Raw genomic sequence first — 17,534 nt, 5'->3', positions numbered from 1 at the left:
ATCAGAAAGCCGTTAAAGACACGTTCACAATCCTTGTCACTTCGTCAGTTATATATGGTGACCCGGCTGGATTAGATGAATTATAACGGGAGAAAAGTACGATATTGCCATTTGCGGGTAACCAAGGTCTTACTGTGATTCCAACAAGAACATACGTCTATTGCAGATATCTGTCATTGCAATGGCGGCATCTGAAAATCCTATCGAACCTACCGGTCCTATCGTGAGCTACCGTGAAATGAAAGCCGAGGAAAGAGACGCTATTGATTCCCTAGACGACTCATTTACGATCACGGAGATCTACGAGGTTGGATTGGCCGCCGAAGGGCTTGGGTTCAACATTCGCCGTCAAACAACTGAAACTCTGATCAATAAACACTACCCAGATAGTGATAGCGATAGTGAGAGCAACTATGGCTCCCGTCGGACTACGGAATCAGACCCATCCAAATCACATGCTATCGTGGCCACCGCGGATGACGGTCAGATCTGTGGCGCCATTGACGTGCTATATCGATCGTGGAATAGTCGATTGGTCATCATGAATATCACCGTGGTGCCAGAGTATCGCCGAATGGGAGTGGGGAAGAAGTTGATGGATATGGCTTTAACGTGGGGTCGGGAAATCCATGGTGCAAAACATGCCTGGTTGGAAGTGTCGAATCTCAACGCTCCCGCGATAGAGGCATACCGGAAGATGGGGTTTAGGTTCTGTGGGCTTGACTTGACATTGTACGAGGGTACGTCATCTAAAGGCGAGATTGCGTTGTATATGAGTCGGTCTTGTTGAATAGGTGTATGTCATTTCTGACATAAGGGAGATAGCAGAAGGAACATATAATTTTGGCAAATATGAAAGTAATTAGCGTCTTGACTTCCGTTCTGGCATTTGGTATAACAGACTAAAGGCTTCTTCAATGCACAACGGACTCCAAGCACTGTCTTTTCACCAACGATGGGAGCGATATCTCAAGTAGAACTTAAGCCAACCACGAGAACTAAAAATTCTCTGGCTATGTTCTACGTACGAGAACTCACTACTAAAGAAGGGATAGCATCTAAGTGCCTCATGTGGGTTTCACCATTGACATTTTCGTTGGTCCCTCGAGGCGTTGAACCGACTCTAGCTCGAGGCCGACGTCATCCTTTCTGAATTAAAAGATGCCACATAAGATAACATAGCGACGAATAGCACGAGACCAGCGTTGGTTTGGATTGCTGGGTAGGATATTATAACGTGCTAAAAAGCTTGGTCTAGGGTATCATTAAACGAGAGCGCATTGCGTAGTTCCAACGAGCGCGGGATGCGCATCACCAGATGCGATTCAACGCTTCATCTTCTCCTTGATGCAGCAGCGGCTCCAACTCCAATTAGTTTGGACAGAGTCTCCCTCTCTTTGCTCAGTACAACCAGCCTTGCAGTTTCGACAGATCGACCGTTTAAGCCTGGCGTATTGTTCTCATTCCCTCTTCCATTCGCTCTTTTGCGCCTTTGTAACCCCATCCCTCCTGCTCCTCCTCCCCAAGCTACAATCCAGTCTTCTACAACCCCATTATCCGGTATCTGGCAAAGCGAGCACACCTTTGCGTGTCTCCCAATTCGCACATGCCTTCCCAGAAAAGCAGACGCGTCAATCGTGGCAGCGGAGTGTATATGTGAACCTGAAGACACGGTAGAGAGAGGTGCTATAAGAACCGAGTTCTCGATAATTGTAACTGCTGGTGTTGGAGATGTGGCAGACCCTGAACTGTGTTCCGATGCAAATTGGGGAGCTTGAGGATTCCCAACGACTGATTTCTCGCCAATTATGCACCCCTCTCCAACACTTATTGGACCCTCAAAAGACAGCAGCCTTGCTCGGGGATGGATAACAGTTCCGGCACCAATACTAATCGGGTGTTTGCCTTGAAAGTAAACCGTTTCTGAGATCGTAGCATTTGGGTGAACAGACAGCGGAGGCCTGGGGATCGACGACGTTGCTGACGTCCCCGTTCTCGCAGCAGACGTGGAAGAGGGACGCAGAGGCGGCCTTTGGCTGGCGGACATGATCTCGATCAGTTCGATGTAATTCGCAACTCAAAGTTTGACGCTACCCTGAATAATGATATGCATCAAGCTCGAGACTATTAAGGTTCGGCCCTCAAACTTGATTGAACAGGGGAGCTAAATAATTAACTAGATTGGCGGCGTGGTTTTGCACTGTTTGCTTTCAGGGTACCAGCGACGAGACACGTTGTCACTCCGGACTCCATAGTTAAATTCAAGCCATTCGGTATCAAATGTAGACTTGATGCCGAATACTGGTGATGCATCCTCTGAAGCCATACAAATGCGAATAAAATTCATCTATCGTGGGGTATCCTGTCATTATCTAAGAACATACTCCAATCCATCCCTCATTTTAAGGGTGAAAAGGAAGCCGAAATCGCAATCTCAGTCTAATTCTGCGGCTGCATGCCATCTGTCTGGTTTCCGGGAGTTATACCAGCTCTTCGTCTCCATTCCCAGACACCTCTATCAACTTCCTCTTTGGTCATGCCATCTCTAACCAAACAAAACGTCACACCCAATTCTGTTTGAACATTGCTATTCCGGGCCTCATCATCGAAAAAAAGCATATCTTCATATTTCAACCCACTAGCCTGCTGAATCCGCGTGAAGTGTTGAGTTTTTGAGCCTGGAAAAATCTGAAGGAAGTCAAAATAATCCAGAGCGCGGATGGAGCGAGTGTTGACAGTCGCAGGGTTGTCGGAGAACGATGGGATGATATGGAGAGCTTTGAGCATGTCACGGGCCAGGTCGGGGGCATGCGTTCGGGAGGCCACTCCGATGGGTATGGAACGGGATCGTAGAGAGTGAATAATCCCTGAAACCGCCGGATAAAAAGCAAAAGATTCACCCCATCTGTGACATAAAAAATGTTAGCTCGACCCGAAGTGTTGAGGAGAGAATTACCTGTCTACACAGCGCGAGTTGTTGTCTCGTGCCTTCACTGGAGGAGTGACATGCGTATCAACCCAGAATGGCCATAATGTATAGTCGAGGTCGAAGACGAACAGTTTTGGCAGAGGGAGCCCATCGTTGAATGTCGAAGGGGAGGCGTTATCCTCATGCAGCGCCAACCGTCGTGGTACGGTTTTTCCAGGGTCCTCACTTCTATTTTTAAACATGCTGAAAATATCACGGAGGCGCAATGCAGCAGAATGTGTAAAGTCGTCAGTAAAAGGCATCGTTCGTGGACGGCGCGGCGGCGGCCTGCGGCGGCAGATTGAGATAAGATAAGATGATCAGATAAGAATATAGTCACGTGGTAATCAGAGATTCCAAAAGCGGAAAACTCAACTTCAGCCCAGCTGGAGAGCAAACCTGCTTGGGAGTCCTCAAGGCACGGAACAAGGCACAAAGCAAAATGCGACACCGTCAGTCAGAGTGGCGCAAGAGTATGCTGTCAGCGTCATAGAGCACCCTAAGAGCTCTTACATTTTCTGTCTGTGTTTAAAGCTCAAGCCTTGTGCTAAACTACTTACACCCTTAAGAATTCATAAGCAGCGCCCTTTAATATCATTTTAATTTTCCAGGATTTAATCAAATTTCGAATAACTAAGACAATCCATCGAGTTGAGGATCTTTCGGATTTGCTCGGCCTCCGTTCCTCCCTTGATCTTAAGCTCTTGTGTGACCGAATTCCAATCACACGCGTACCTAATGATGCGCATTTGTTGCTGGGGGTTTAAGACTTCATTTTCGTCCATTGCCTCCACGATTATTCTTGTCCATAGACGCATTGGCAATCCGAAACGACCGACCTGCTTAAATACTGCTCCAGGCGCCGGTCTCGAAATGGCTTGTGGCGACATTTCCAACATCTCCGCACAAGGGCAGGCTCGCGACCTCAAATGTCCCGATCCCGCCTTGAATCCGCGGTTATCTTTTTTGGAAGTTGACTGGGACGTTATCCCATTCTTGACCGGCCCATCGTTTCGTTTCCGGGGGGATGTAGGCAGGGAAGGAAATTCCTGTGCAAAGTCGGTCCATGGTGAGTTTGATTGAGGGTAACAACGGCCTAGAGCTTGTTCGGGACTGCCACGGGAGTCATCGTTATGGCCCGGTTTATCCATCTTGTCCGTTACATTACTTTCCTTGGTCAACCCCTGTTTATCTCCGTCGTCTAGAAGGAGAGCCCGAGCGACGATCATCGTTTTGAACGCAACATTCCACAGCTCCACACTTTGTACGCCCTCCGTTGTGAGGACATCGAGAATTGCCCGATATTTGATACGTTCCATTTCCTCTTGAGTTCTTTTGCAGGTGTGCCGAGCCTTGACGACCTCGTCTCTATCCAAGTCTTCTCCAAGGGTCATAGAATCAATATCGTCATCCACTCTAGAGAGTTCTCGAACAAATTGCTCTCCCGTGGCTAGTAAGCTGCGCCCGAGTGGCCCAAATTCATTCGGCACGTACACTATACCACTACCATGTTGGACAGCCCCCGGGGGTACCATGGATCTGCCTGTCGGCAAAAACTCAAGCAGCTCTTCAGCTCCAAGATGAACCATAGACATTCCCCACAGGTGAAAAGCACATGCAGTGGTATTTCCAGACCCCGCGAAGTTCAAATATGGCACCGATCGAAGGCCTCTCGTACTTGCGTATAATTCGTCATTCTTTGGTTCCGCGGCTTTTACTCCGGAGGTTAGCGGGTCTTCAAAGACATAGTCCGAATATAATGCGACATACCTCCACGTCGACAGTTTGCTTCGCCTGCTGCTGGCAAGCGCAGAGTATCGTTCCCGTTCGTATTCAATGATATCGACTTCAACTTATCCCCGACGCTGTGCAACTTCCCATTCTCATCAGGGATTCTAGCTGGACTCGGCACAATGAAATACAGTTCGCTTTTGAGGAAGACCTCGGATATACCATCAAAACCCGCGCTGCCCAATTTGTTTCCGCTGAAATCGATGCTCTTTAGCATGTAGCATTCCTCGAACGATTTCAAAAAAATCCGCCAGTTGCTTCTTTGTGTCTTGCTGATAATGCTAATTCCATTATCAGAGATATCGAGCTTCACCAAACTGGACTTGCTTAGTTCCACAACTTTAGCCAATCTTGCAATGGCTGTCGTTGTGAGAGCATTCCCCTTAAGGGATAGTTCTGTTAGCTTAATAACCCCATTTGGATAGTTCTCATCCTGGAACTTAATGCAGCTAACAAGAGCGTCAATGATTTCTTTAAGACCGTCGTCGGTCAGAAGTTTTCCGGTTAGGTCCAATTCGATGGTAGGATCCCTTGCTGCAGCCCGGGCACCACTGCCCGGCGGGATTCGCTTTCTCTATCGATAAATTAACTACTGCTTGGAACCCATTCTACGTACTTTAAAGAGAACTCACCAAATCTCTTGCAACGGCCTGGCCCAATTTCAGCCCCTGAACCTTGCGCTATGTGCAAAATATGTTAGGGATGTCTTGAGCAACAAATATCCCTTGTCTATTCTGGCCACTTACTCCTGCATAGCTCAGCTTAACCATTTTGAATTTGGATTTTCTCAATGTTGATGGCTTGAATCTAGAAGTATCAGCATTCGTTTTCTAAAGTGCGCATTTGAAAAGATCCAACTCTAGTTTGCGCAGGGCAGCATTATAGAAGCTGATTAAAGAAAAGTATCACTAACATGAGATGTACTTTTTGATGGTGCAGCTTGTCCTTGATATGTTCAATTAGTCCAGGATCCCATCAGTCACCCACAGTGAGACGATTCCCAAATATTGAGTCTGATTAAATGCGATAAAGCCTCAAGCTTTCAATGTCTGCCCAGGTGCTGACACATATAGGTTTGACTGGATAACAGAAAGATATTTTTTCTTTTTCCGGAATGGAGTTCTGGAATACCTGCCTGTTCGTGACGCTGATTACTGAGACAGAAAAGCAGGGAGACTCACTTAGTTGCGGTGCAACTCTTGTGTGTTGTATGTTGTATATAACTGAACATTTAACTACACATTTTCTGTCTTTGTTGCCGGGCAATTTAGCGTGAGTACTCACGTGCTCATGATTGTTCTGTCTTCCACCCCTTTACGCTGTGTTTGCAGCAGATCTCTCCAAGTCAAATGATGTTAAGGGGAAATGCCAGTTTTGATTATATTCCGCTGGAAGGGGGCGTTGCTTGTTGATGTAAATTAGAGCTAATGCATTTTATATTTAATTTCATATCTCTCCTTGCATCTGTTGAATCCCATAGATACACATCTTATTCTGCAATCATAGCAATGTTTCCGGACTTGGGCAAAGGTAAACGGGAGACATGGCAATTTCAAATCAAACGAAATCCACAATATCCTTGAATTCTTCAAGCAACTCTAAATCAACCTCTTCCCATCCATCGAGAGCTTCGCCCGTGTTTGAATTGCCGCTTGCGTCCACCCGTACTCGCTTCGAATCGGATTCTATAAGCTCGTGCTCTCCTTTATCTCCATCGTCACGGCTCCTTTTTGTCCCGGAGCGGCTAGGAGTATGGAAAAACAGAGAATCACTACTGACGCTCGGGTTGAGCAGGGAGTCAACGCCAGTAGGAGAAAAGATAGTTGGATTCAGAGTGGATTTCAAAGGTGAAGCTTGTTGTGAGACCGTGCTTTCGAATTTTAAAAATATTGAGTTTGCAGGGCTTTCTTCAACTGCACTAAAGACCTCCGGGATGGGCTTGTCTGGAGACAAGATATATTGGTCATATTCTGTAACCTCATTTTCAGGTGATTGATGTGCTTCAAAAGTATTGTCAACATCTACGTCGAAGTAATCGTCATAGTCGAAATTGTTTACCGGACTGCGACATACGGTGGACTTGGGGTCATCTGTATTCTGTTCAGAATTGACCTCATTGTAAAGAGGGAACAGGTCGTCTATGTCAACGCTTCCAAAGTCGCTAGAGCTGTCAGCATCACCGTTTAACCCATTCTCCCAACCGGAACCGAGAAAGGAGGTGCCACTAAGATTCTTTACATTATCCGCTTTGACCGTATTTGACTTGGATGCATGCTGTTCTACTGCTATAGACGGCTTCTGAAAGTCGAATTCCTTTTCATTCCTCTTCTTCACGTATTTATATCGCAGCGCGGACTTCACGACGTTACTCGGGCCCGTAAGGTCAATCACATCAGTATCACTGTGATTATATCTGTTGTTATTTGGTACGGATATCTGACTAAAATTCGAGCTTGATGATACCTGGATATTCGCAGGCTCTCCATGGGCCTTTTCGACGCTTCCTATCGGTTCTTCGCCTCCAGGCTTCTGGGAAATCTTTGGCGGCCGATCGATGCCTTCTCGACAACACAAATGTTTACATCTGTATAACTATCAGTTTTTATTTCATAAGTATATCAAAAGAAATTTTATACGCAGTCTTGTCTTTACACCGGTGGCTACAGGCCCATTTTCCGTTACTAAGCTGAATAGGAGCCTCGGATTTGTCTTGAGCATTTAGCTGGCTCAAATTCTTCAAAACGTTCGTAGAATCATTCGACTGCTTGGCCCATACGTCCTTATTCCGTACATTCAAGCTGTCCACTGTTCGCCAATAAGAATTCTAAAACATGAATGGATTTCTTCAACGGGCTTACCGGCAGCAATTAAGTCGTTATCATCGAGACCATCATTAGAGAACTCATCGGGACGTTTGCCGGTGAGTGTGGCGTTTCCAATGGGACTTCGGGCCACACTTTTTTCAGGCCAAGGAGTAGTAACGGCGCGTGAAACTTTGGCTCCTGAAAAGTAAGATTCTGGGAAATTTGGCTTTAATTCTGCCTGCCGCAACGTCCCAGCTGCCCAGCCAGAATTAGAACAAGCAGTACATTGGCCATAAGTTCTATACGCTTACCTATCTCATCGCACATTACATAGCATGTGATGTGCTGGTATGAATGAGTGAGCTCCGCCTTCAGCATAATATCTTGACCGCTGTGTAGCCTGCTGGCGCTACACTTGGTCAGTTCCTGAAAATCGGATAACGTTGATATTTCTCATACCTTATCCGCCGAAAATCGATGATTCTACCGTCAGATGTCTCCGCTAGGAAACAGACATAAACTGGCTTCTTGTTAAATGAGCTTGGAATTCTCTCATTTATAAAACCGATATCTGCCTTGAATGTGACTATAGGCCATTTTCCGGGGTTTGTTTCCTACAGTGAAAATTTTAGCAAATATGCGCAAGCCGTCAAGACCTATTGCTGGCTCTTACCTTTCCAATCATCTTTAGAGAGACCCTAGGCTTAGGGAAAAGTTCGAGCCGCCCTAGAAGCTTCATACCAAATGGAGGGTTCTTACTTAGGATGGCATCAATTCGATGGGCGTCAGCGGCCTCCAAAGCCTCTATGCTATTAATGCCGGCTAATGCGAGTCTCCTCACAGCAGCAACACCAATTTGATCTATCTGTTTCATCTGCAGCGGTGAAGTATCCCAAACCCTTGCTCCAAGGCTTCGACCAAGCTCAAGAGCGTGCCTGGCGCTTATCGAATCTCCACGGGATATCTGACAATCAATAATGCATCTAATCAGCCGATTAACATGGGCAAATACCAGGCTCTTGTCTTGTTGAAACGTGAATCGATGTTTCTGGTACTGCTCCGCGGCTGGAACCTCAACACTACCCAGTTCTGACTGTATAAGCAGGGAAATTTTCTGAGAGGTGAGTCCGATATCGACCTTTATTGGGAATTTTATCCCATCGGACTTGTTTATTTCTTTGTATAAGGACCTTTCGCCGGCTTTGAGCCTGATTTCCCGAAATTCATCTGCTTGGGCGATGGCAGATAGCTCCTACGTGTCAGTCCGGAACGCTCGTTTTATATGGACCACTTACAATCTCTGACATCTTAGCTTTTGGCGGTAGCGCTATAAAGGCTTTCATCGTCTCAAATTTTACATAATAACGAGCCATCACATCGCCGAACTCGGTAGATTTCAATGGAACTCGTTCCGTGATGAGCGAGCATTCTTGCAGAAGCTTGATGTCCTTTTCGCATATTTGTCTCATCATCTCCTCTTCGTCTGCCCTATCGCATCCTTCTTTCAAATTATAGTATGTTGGATTCTTTTGCAGGCGAGTGAAAAAGAAAGTTCCGGCGAGCCACATAGTGGCGGATTCGATATCTGTCACGGTGCCCAGGCCAACTTCGGCGTTCAAATGGTCTATCAAATTGAAATGTAGGCAACTTTCTAACGGTTCCGATCCTGTCACCAGTTTCTGATAATGGTCTACCCTCTCCTTTTTGGTCAAGATCACAGCGGTGGCGCTATTATCAAATTGAGGGCGCCCTGCTCGACCGAGCATTTGCATCGTCTCTAGATCTGTATATTCTCTGCGATGATGGTCCTGCCATGAAACAGTGTTTTTTATAATCACTAAATGACAAGGAAGATTAATTCCAACAGCTAGGGTAGAAGTGCAACAAATTACACTTATATGCCCCTGGAGATATGCCATTTCGACAGCGTGTCTGTCACTGGTATCTAAACCAGCATGGTGAAAGGCCACCCCTGTTGAGACAGTTGCTATTGACCTCGTTAACAAACCGCTTATATGATGCTACAAGAGCTAATTTACCTTTCAAGTCTTGATTCTGGACTATAATTGGCTTCTTTGGGCTATTCCACAGGCGACCAGGAGCATTTGTCGCCGTCCACAATTTTGCCAAATTCTTTGAGGTTGAAATCGCAGAATGACGAGTACAACAGAAAATCATTATAGGTTTTCTTCGTGAGTGTTTCGAGATAACTTCAGGAAGCCTACGAAGGATCAGCATCTAGTCACCTCGTTCAGGCTTGTTTTAAAGTAAATCTAGAAAACTATAATATTTTCTTGGAATACTCTTGATTGAATGACTTACTTTGAATCACAGACTTTTTCAAACACAAAATCGTTCCCATTAGACTGATATCCGTAAACGAACTTCTGGAGCTTGACAGGACGAAACTCCTCCCCAAATCGTTCGTGGTGAGCCGGTAAATGTTGATTAGTAGGATCTCTCCCTAGCCATGTTGCAATATCCTCGGAGTTAGGCACTGTAGCACTCAAAGCGATAAATCTAACACTCGAGTTCGCTGATTTCATTCTCGATACTACGACTTCCAAAGTCGCGCCACGAGTCTCCTTTAGTATGTGAACCTCGTCGATCAGAAATAACTTGATGAGTTGCATTAACCGCATATGGTCCTTCCATTTTCTCGTCATACTGTCCCACTTTTCTGGGGTGGTGATAATGATACTCGCATTTTGAACGTTTCGGAGCTGAGACTGCTCCGTATCTCCTGTGAGCTCAGCGCATTGGAGATCAAAAGCGGCAAATTTCGCACACCAGTCACGAAATCGCTCGGAGCAGAGAGATTTGGTAGGTGCTTGATACACTACCTTAAACCTATTATCCTTAATCTTCGATATGAGTCTGCAAATTGCCAGTTCCATAACCACAGTCTTTCCGCTTCCGGTAGGCGCCGAAATGGCGAAATTGTCGTCTTTGAGATAAATCGGGCGGAAACACTTGGACTGGATAGCGTTGAAAACAGAAAATGGAAAAATGGACCGGAGCCGGTCAGGTAACTCGTGGGTAGGTACTAGTTGAATTCCTTGTATAATTGGCGGTGCATGCTTCAGCTGTATCTCACAAGGCTCGTTGTTGGGAGCCACGGTGCCAGAGGGACATGGAGTACGGGGAGAGGAGAGTGTCATGGGCAATGGCCAATGAAAGCGAATATTCTCCTGATGGTTAGCTCGAGCAATGGACGCTGGTCTATTCCCACCGTGAACGCTTTTGAGAGGGCTGTCAAGAGGCTCCAACTCCGGAGGGCTAGAAGCTATTGCGCGAGATGGACCACTAGGAGTTTTGGCTGCTACATGATGTAATAATTAGTGAATAGCATTAAATGGGGTCTACCGGCAAACGGAATTCTTACAATTGCAAAAGAGTTTAGAAGGCTTCGGCCCCGGTGTATAAGCCCGCGCTCCAAGGGTACACACTTGCTTCCCAGTGTGAGGAGGTATCTGTTGCTCATGTTCTAATTCGGCAAGCAATTCCCGGTCTTTTCAAGCTCGATTAGCCATAAACAGATGAACCTCTTAACTGCATAACCTACCAAAAGCGTCAAGGGGTAGATCATTGTGCTCCGATGGCAATTGAGCCACGCCACGGTCGGAGTCGACCAGCCCTTCCATCCGCGACGGCCATGACGGCCGAGAAGATGGCATCATTTGTGAACTGAATCTTGTCTGGCTACCATAGGATATTTTAGACCGGTTGGCGGAAGGATACCTGAAGGTGTTGAGAAGTTGTCGCGCATTCTTGCCAGCCCCGTCATCCATGACGACCTCAGCGAGTTTACGGGCTATCCCTGAAGGTAGAGCCGGTTCACGGCTTCGGTATCCCGGAGATTGCACCACAATCGCGTAGCAGAGCTACAACGTTGTAGTAGCACCCTTTTCAGCAGAGTACCCCACCAGGGCGAGGATGAAGAGATTCCGGGGCCTGTTCTGTTGGAAGGGCGTCGTCTATTCCGCAGGAGACAGGAAACGTTGTCGAGGACGGCGTAAAAAAACCCGCCCACACGTGATATCGGGCAGCTAGCATTCCCGATCAGGCAACTCCCCCCTTTTCGGCCAAAAGTAGCGAATGAAAAGAGAAATAAAGAAAAAGATAAAAACACATGACGAACTGCAACAAGAGTAATATTCTTCGTCTGATATTAGATATATCGGAAAGCAATTTTACCTGCTCATGGAAATCAATTCTGCGTTTAAATACCGGTTTCGAAAGACCACCAACCATCTTCCTACATAAATGTCCCGAAAGAACCTCTTAAGACAATAAAAAGAAAATAAAACAAGGATCCAAACCGATGGTCCCCGAGAGTTTGATGCAGAAAATAAAGATAGAAAAAGGGAGGAAGAAAAGGGAAAAGAAATCCCCGCGTCTGTCATAAAAATTGTACACTTTTTTTATATTCGTCAGAAGATCGCAGGAGAATTCATCGCGGAAACCAAGACTCCCGCTTCCTGTCCCACTGGAATAAAAAATAATCTGTCCAGTCAATTAGTTGTGCTGCAGTTTGTTTTTCAAACACAGGTGCATGTGGCATGAGCGCATGATGTTGTTATCTGATCTCTAGCCAGCGACATCCCTCGAAAGATTAGTTTTCATGGTGCTGTCTTCCGAAATAACCACGAGAAGAATGGGCTCTAGCATGGTGCCTCGCCGGAGAAGGTGAACCAGGACGTGAAGTAGTAAGAGCCGACGCCTCTGAAATCAGGGGTGTGGTCGGCAATTTGATAGAAAAGTCGTTTGGCGGAACAGCCAGCTCCTGTCCCGACCCATCGGTGTCAGGGGATGATTTCGCCTTTTCAATTCGGATCGGAGGAAGACGCGGGCGTAGATCCGATTTGGCATTGAGCGGACTGGGTATGTAAACGAAACATGCGACTAGAACAATCAATGTCCCAAGAATGAACTGCAGCGAAGTATAAGATCGGGCGTAAATTTCAATAGAAGAGAACCATGGAACTTACGTAGGCAGAAACTTGAATGTCGAAGAAAAAGGGGCTCGCCAGCGAGCTAAGAACAATGCTCATTGCACTGGCGGCTTGCAGCAAACCCAATTCGGAATAGCTGATGCAGAATGAGGCCGCAATACCACCAACCGCTTGACCAGCGATGACGCTCCATACAGTCCAGTTATATCCGTGGAAAAATCCTCGCTTAGCAACTCGTTCACCGTCAAGAAATATAACGCCAATAAACAAAGCCGGGAAAATCGAATATATGGCTAACTGTACGTTTCGAATCCAAACGGAAGTAGACTGAGTGCTATCCCTCAGGACCTTCTCAAAGGATAGCCCTGCGAGCCCGGAAGCAAAGCATGCACCCAGGGTCGTGAGGAGACCCGTCCTAGCATTAAACACCGGATGTCCTTGAATCATATCGTCCTGGATACCTTCATAGGTAGCAGATCGCTTTCGCAAGACCGGGCCTGCAGCGACTCCAAATTGCTGCAAATCCGAGAGCCGTCTGGGAAGGTATACATGTGTCCGACGATCGAGTTCATGCGGGTCTACCGGAGGGATCTGTACCAACGCGACGCCCGCAACCAGAAGCAACAATATCATCCACTTCGCATACGGCAGAGACTTTCGCATGACCATCGCCCCGAATACAGCGGTGGCAATGAGCTTGAGCTGGTATGTAACCTGAAACTGCACGGCCTCCACGTTCGACAAAGCGATGTACTGCAAGGAATTCGAGATCGTGTAGAGCGCCGCGGGAACAGCAAGCTTCCAACTGTCACCGGTAAAGATTGCGGCAGCCAACGATCCGAACAAGGAGGTCGCAGGCATAGAAGGAGGAGCGGATTTAGATACTTCGTATAGAGCGATCGTCAGACATATCGCGAGCTTGATAACCTCGTTCAGGAAAACCGCGGTAGAAGTAATATATCTCTGGTCGCCCACAACGGGCATAACTCTAGAATAATGAAGCAACTAGTTCATTCCCAATTTTCCATGTCAGCAATGTTCACATCCTTTTCGATACCCGTGCTTTGCAAAGCCATTGGGCGCTGCAGTCGTGATACCATCGTAAATAGGATATGAAAGGTTTCTCTTACCAAAATCGAAGAAGAACATTGAATCGTCAACTGCAAAGCATTTCAAGCTTAATTAGCAAATTCATCAACCACTGGGAGCGAGGCAGCTTTCTCATACCAGAACCAGAAAGACATATCTTCCCCGTACCCCCATCCACGAAGACTGCTTCTGTACATCCCTGCCCATGGTGAACAAGCTCACGATGGGCTCAGGCACACAACCCCCCCACTCTCCTACTACAAACTGATATTTCCCTGGTGTGCGTGATATCTGATGATGACCCAAAATATAGGCCCTACAGGTGCTTCCATCAGCTGTGCTTCATTTAAGGTTGTTGTACAGCAGTTGTACTCCGTACCAGACACCAATAGTCCTCAGGCCCCCGCAAAATCGGGGCTTGACGAATCCCCTTGTTGGGAGAAATGAACCTCAAAATTCAGAAACAAGGACACAAGGCAAAGGCAGGAAAGCTGAAGAAACACAAAACGATCAAAAAAGCAAGACAAAAACAAGAAATCCTAAAAATGTCACACGATTTCAATAACAAAAAAAAAAAAAAAATCTCTTCTTTGCTCCTGTGTTGGTTCAGCTTGGAGGATATTTTCTTTTTCGCTGGGCCCAAGAGAGTTCTGAGCTTTAACCTCTTCAAGCTAAGTGCTATGAATAGGTCATCAAGCAATTTGACAGCATTCACGAGCTTCCCAGCCCCTTGCTTGGCCTGTGAAAAATGCTTGTTTGTCAGGCAGCTTTACTAGTTCTGGGTGATCGGCGAATGTTCCCTGCAGTCCCGGGATACGGAGGAATGTTGGACCTGTGGCTCGCTCGATCACAATCGGGGGAGACATTCCCCTTCAGGGGTTGTTGGCTGAGGGATCTCACACTCCCGTCAAAATCACAATGTGATGATGATTCAATCTACTCTGTAGAAACAATCGCTCTTACAGAGTACAGTCTATGCTATTCATGCAAATCCTAGTAAACAATGCTGAAACACTTCCAACATAATGTCCAAGTATCATGGGTTCAAAAAAAGGAGAAAAAATCCCAAATCGAAACATGCAAGGAATTTTAACTAAACTATTCACAAGTCATTTGATCTGGGCAGAGGGAAAAATTGCGAACAATAACCATTAAGTTATGCTAAGGGGATAGCTATAAGCTGTTCTCGAATTCAGAAATGGAGTAATGAATATGTATGTAGCTATTTAATAGGAGAATGGAAAGTCGTAATGTTATAATTCAACGAAGGGCAATGTGTGGCGGAAGTAGGGACGCATTGCCAGCAAATACCATCCCTATCGACGACAAAATGGAATCAGTGGACCACTGCGACATTAGAAGGCTCATTGTTACTCCAGCCAAGGGCCCAGATAGGTAGATCTACACTTTGTTCTGTATCGTTCCCGCCGTTCTCATCACCGTCAAACACTATGGCGCTGCTGCTATCCGTACGGGTCCTAGAATGGCGTCGTTCCTCCTGGATTGCTGTCGGAAATTGTGAGCGATGAGATTTACGTGACGGGAGGCGTTGAATAGTGGGCAAAGTTGGCGTAAGGGGTGACCCTAACCCGGTAGACGGGGAGGAAAATGTATCGGAATGGACTAGGCTGGTTCGAGGGGAGGCTCCGGAGTGCTCCGTTAGCGCATCACCAGGATCAGACACCGCCAGCGAGCCTCCATCTGAGAGCGTGCTCGTATCGGCATGGAATCGTGGCTTTCCACGAGGTGGAACCCCTGGGCTGAGTTTCAAAAAAGAGACGTCGGAGTTGTATGCAGAAGTCGGCCGATGTGCATGGTGAACCTTTCCCTCTGGCTCAGGGCCGCTCAACTCCGCTTCCGTGAAGAGATTGGTTGGAATACTACCTTTGTTTCGCCGGATAAGCTCAAGTAGATATTCTTCCTGTCGAGTAACAGCCATAAACCGACTCCTCCGATTGCTTGGGGGTGCGTTCTGTTTATTTGATTGAGATTTCGAACCAGGACGGCGAGAGTCCAGACTCTGTGCTGTGGATGGATGCAACGACGGCGAAGTTGCTGGCTCCGAAATACTTGGGATTTGGCTGGACCAGCCTACTGAGCCACTCCGACTCCGATTCGATGATATGACGCTGGAGGCAGCGGAATTATTTTGGCTAGTCGGAGCCGTGGATCGGGTCGTTCGTGTTCTAACAGAATGACCTGTTGGTACTCTCTTAATAGAGAAATGGCTTCGAGTTTCGATAGCTTGCGCAGTACAGATTTCAGCACCTTCATCAAGAGTGGCAATGCTGTCCCGTAGCACAGTTCGATTGACGTAACTTGAGGTGGCATCTTCACGATCATCGTCCTCGTCCTCGTCATCTTCGGACGATGAAAGACAGAGCATACTAGACTCATTGAGGTTTTTAGAGTTTAAAGATAGCTTGCTTGGTCTTCTCATGACCGCACCACCATTCTGCGACTTTGTGGGCCCACGATTGGCAGGAATAGCGTTGCGACCAGGCTGCGATCCCGTCGGATTTCCGTCGAGCATCGGAGTTGGATGGTAGACGTGCCCTGAGCTCAGATCCTGAGAACTTGGCGCTCGTTTAATAGTCGAGCTATTTGAAGAGGCCGGCATAATTTGGCTTGAACTTCTGGATAGGTTGGATCTGTACAGAGATGGACCACCAGAGCTGAAACTGCTATGTCTAGGACGACTGACTTCCTGGAGAGCAGCCAACATGGCAGGCACCGTGTTCTGCGCTTCTTGCTCTCCAATAACAGAATCCTCATCATCATCGCTTACTTGCCCCTCTGGACCGTCAAACCAGTCCGGGCCCGTTCGATGTCGATATTTAGTGGGATCCCGCCAGCCATCGTATTTCCGCCGCTGAGACAATGTGGGACCAAGCGTTATCTCGGGTTGGAATTCCCGCCGCTGGTCTTGGTACAATCGTTGTCTTTCGCCATAGTATCCCTGATCCTGTTCGTGTTCCTGTTCTTCACGTTGTAATTTTTCTTTCCGCAGCCTCAGGCGCATTTCTGCGGCGTCTCTCGCCCTTGGTCTTTTGGTAAGTTTATTGCCGTTGTAAATTCGATTGATCTTTGAGGGCTTAGTAGCAGACGCATCGGAATGGAGAGAGACAGGAGAGGGTGAAGTCGTCAACCGGTGGGGGGAAAGAAGCGACACGGCGGTATCCCGTGGCCTAGGGAATAGTTTCGATAGATCGATCATGGGTGGTCGACGTTTGGGCTTTAACGATTTTCGACGCTCTTTTTGGCCAGCATTTATGTCATGACCCGTCATCATATCAGGGGCTGGTTGCGTAACAGTCTGGAAATTATTCCTAAGACTCACATCGCTATGGGAACTCGCTGAAGTTTTGTACGACGGCAGTGAGCTGGGGTGGTCATAGATGGACCGAAGCGTCGAGGATGACTCGGATGGGCGCAGAGGTTTGGGGATTGCATGAAAGGAAGATAATCCCGCATGATGGTTGCGCTTGTATGTCTGACCCAGCAGGGGAGATGACGCCCGTTGGCTCAGTTCACGCTCCGTCAGATATCCTCCTTTTATTGAGTCTGCAGCATTTATTCCATCACCATTTCCGTCTCGATAATATTCTCCTTCTTCAGGTTGAGGTAAATGTGACTCTTGTGGATTCCTTTTGTTAATCCTTGCCAGAAACGTTTCACTCCGCAATTGAGAGTCGTGATTGGGCGTCTCGGAAAGCAAGTTTACTCTGGACGATGTATTCCGTCTACTCAGATGACTGCTTAATTCGCCGGAGGAAGCTGAGATGCTCGAAACTCGCTCTGGGATGGGCAACATGGTAGGCATCTTTCATCAATCAAAACGGTACTTCGCATACTTTTTCGAGAACAGGGCAGCAGTAGGCATCCGGGGCGTGTGGTGCCGATCAACATCTAGAACATTAAAGATTA

General features: G+C 47.1%; 8 protein-coding genes across 8 annotated transcripts; 1 reads left to right on the top strand and 7 right to left on the bottom strand.

Moving 5' to 3' along the window:
• Positions 1-181: 181 nt before the first annotated feature.
• On the top strand, positions 182-790 carry D8B26_001544 (uncharacterized protein; the record flags this gene model as incomplete). The annotated part of the gene is made up of 1 exon (XM_003065536.2): positions 182-790. One exon carries the CDS (start codon positions 182-184, stop codon positions 788-790), a length of 609 nt encoding a protein of 202 aa, XP_003065582.2.
• A 543-nt stretch (positions 791-1,333) lies between these two features.
• D8B26_001543 (uncharacterized protein) lies at positions 1,334-2,047 on the bottom strand (the record flags this gene model as incomplete). The annotated part of the gene is made up of 1 exon (XM_003065535.1): positions 1,334-2,047. One exon carries the CDS (start codon positions 2,045-2,047, stop codon positions 1,334-1,336), a length of 714 nt encoding a protein of 237 aa, XP_003065581.1.
• Positions 2,048-2,439: 392 nt separating this feature from the next.
• D8B26_001542 (uncharacterized protein) lies at positions 2,440-3,231 on the bottom strand (the record flags this gene model as incomplete). The annotated part of the gene is made up of 2 exons (XM_003065534.2): positions 2,440-2,905; positions 2,957-3,231. The coding sequence occupies 2 exons, from the start codon at positions 3,229-3,231 to the stop codon at positions 2,440-2,442; spliced, it is 741 nt and encodes a 246-aa protein (XP_003065580.2).
• Positions 3,232-3,387: 156 nt separating this feature from the next.
• Positions 3,388-5,529, bottom strand: D8B26_001541 (uncharacterized protein; the record flags this gene model as incomplete). Its single annotated transcript, XM_066123567.1, has 4 exons — positions 3,388-4,679; positions 4,739-5,333; positions 5,392-5,439; positions 5,506-5,529. The coding sequence occupies 4 exons, from the start codon at positions 5,527-5,529 to the stop codon at positions 3,583-3,585; spliced, it is 1,764 nt and encodes a 587-aa protein (XP_065979641.1). The 3' UTR covers positions 3,388-3,582.
• Positions 5,530-6,125: 596 nt separating this feature from the next.
• MER3_2 (Sec63) lies at positions 6,126-9,335 on the bottom strand (the record flags this gene model as incomplete). Its single annotated transcript, XM_003065532.2, has 7 exons — positions 6,126-7,343; positions 7,396-7,564; positions 7,618-7,818; positions 7,875-7,972; positions 8,023-8,177; positions 8,237-8,812; positions 8,859-9,335. 7 exons carry the CDS (start codon positions 9,333-9,335, stop codon positions 6,317-6,319), a joined length of 2,703 nt encoding a protein of 900 aa, XP_003065578.2. The 3' UTR covers positions 6,126-6,316.
• Positions 9,336-9,881: 546 nt separating this feature from the next.
• Positions 9,882-11,354, bottom strand: MER3_1 (Sec63; the record flags this gene model as incomplete). Its single annotated transcript, XM_066123566.1, has 3 exons — positions 9,882-10,885; positions 10,949-11,074; positions 11,129-11,354. 3 exons carry the CDS (start codon positions 11,352-11,354, stop codon positions 9,882-9,884), a joined length of 1,356 nt encoding a protein of 451 aa, XP_065979640.1.
• A 349-nt stretch (positions 11,355-11,703) lies between these two features.
• D8B26_001538 (uncharacterized protein) lies at positions 11,704-14,162 on the bottom strand. Its single transcript, XM_003065531.2, has 4 exons — positions 13,746-14,162; positions 13,649-13,678; positions 12,555-13,523; positions 11,704-12,496 (listed from the first exon to the last, which is right to left on the bottom strand). The coding sequence occupies exons 1-4, from the start codon at positions 13,812-13,814 to the stop codon at positions 12,179-12,181; spliced, it is 1,386 nt and encodes a 461-aa protein (XP_003065577.2). The 5' UTR covers positions 13,815-14,162; the 3' UTR covers positions 11,704-12,178.
• Positions 14,163-14,935: 773 nt separating this feature from the next.
• On the bottom strand, positions 14,936-17,421 carry D8B26_001537 (uncharacterized protein; the record flags this gene model as incomplete). The annotated part of the gene is made up of 1 exon (XM_003065530.2): positions 14,936-17,421. The coding sequence occupies one exon, from the start codon at positions 17,419-17,421 to the stop codon at positions 14,944-14,946; it is 2,478 nt and encodes an 825-aa protein (XP_003065576.2). The 3' UTR covers positions 14,936-14,943.
• Between the last annotated feature and the right edge of the window lie 113 nt (positions 17,422-17,534).

This window comes from Coccidioides posadasii, chromosome 1 (genome assembly GCF_018416015.2).
Source record: "Coccidioides posadasii str. Silveira chromosome 1, complete sequence".
NCBI classification, from domain to species: domain Eukaryota; kingdom Fungi; phylum Ascomycota; class Eurotiomycetes; order Onygenales; family Onygenaceae; genus Coccidioides; species Coccidioides posadasii.
Note: the sequence above shows the minus strand (reverse complement) of the source record. Positions and strands in the feature narration are given on the sequence as shown.

Coding starts and splice junctions, on each gene's coding strand:
- D8B26_001538 (XM_003065531.2), bottom strand. CDS start 13,814: ATGGGCAGGGATGTACAGAAGCAGTCTTCGTGGATGGGGGTACGGGGA. Junction 13,679..13,745: donor GATATGTCTTTCTGGTTCTG/GTATGAGAAAGC, acceptor AATGCTTTGCAG/TTGACGATTCAATGTTCTTC. Junction 12,497..12,554: donor ACATTCAAGTTTCTGCCTAC/GTAAGTTCCATG, acceptor ACTTCGCTGCAG/TTCATTCTTGGGACATTGAT.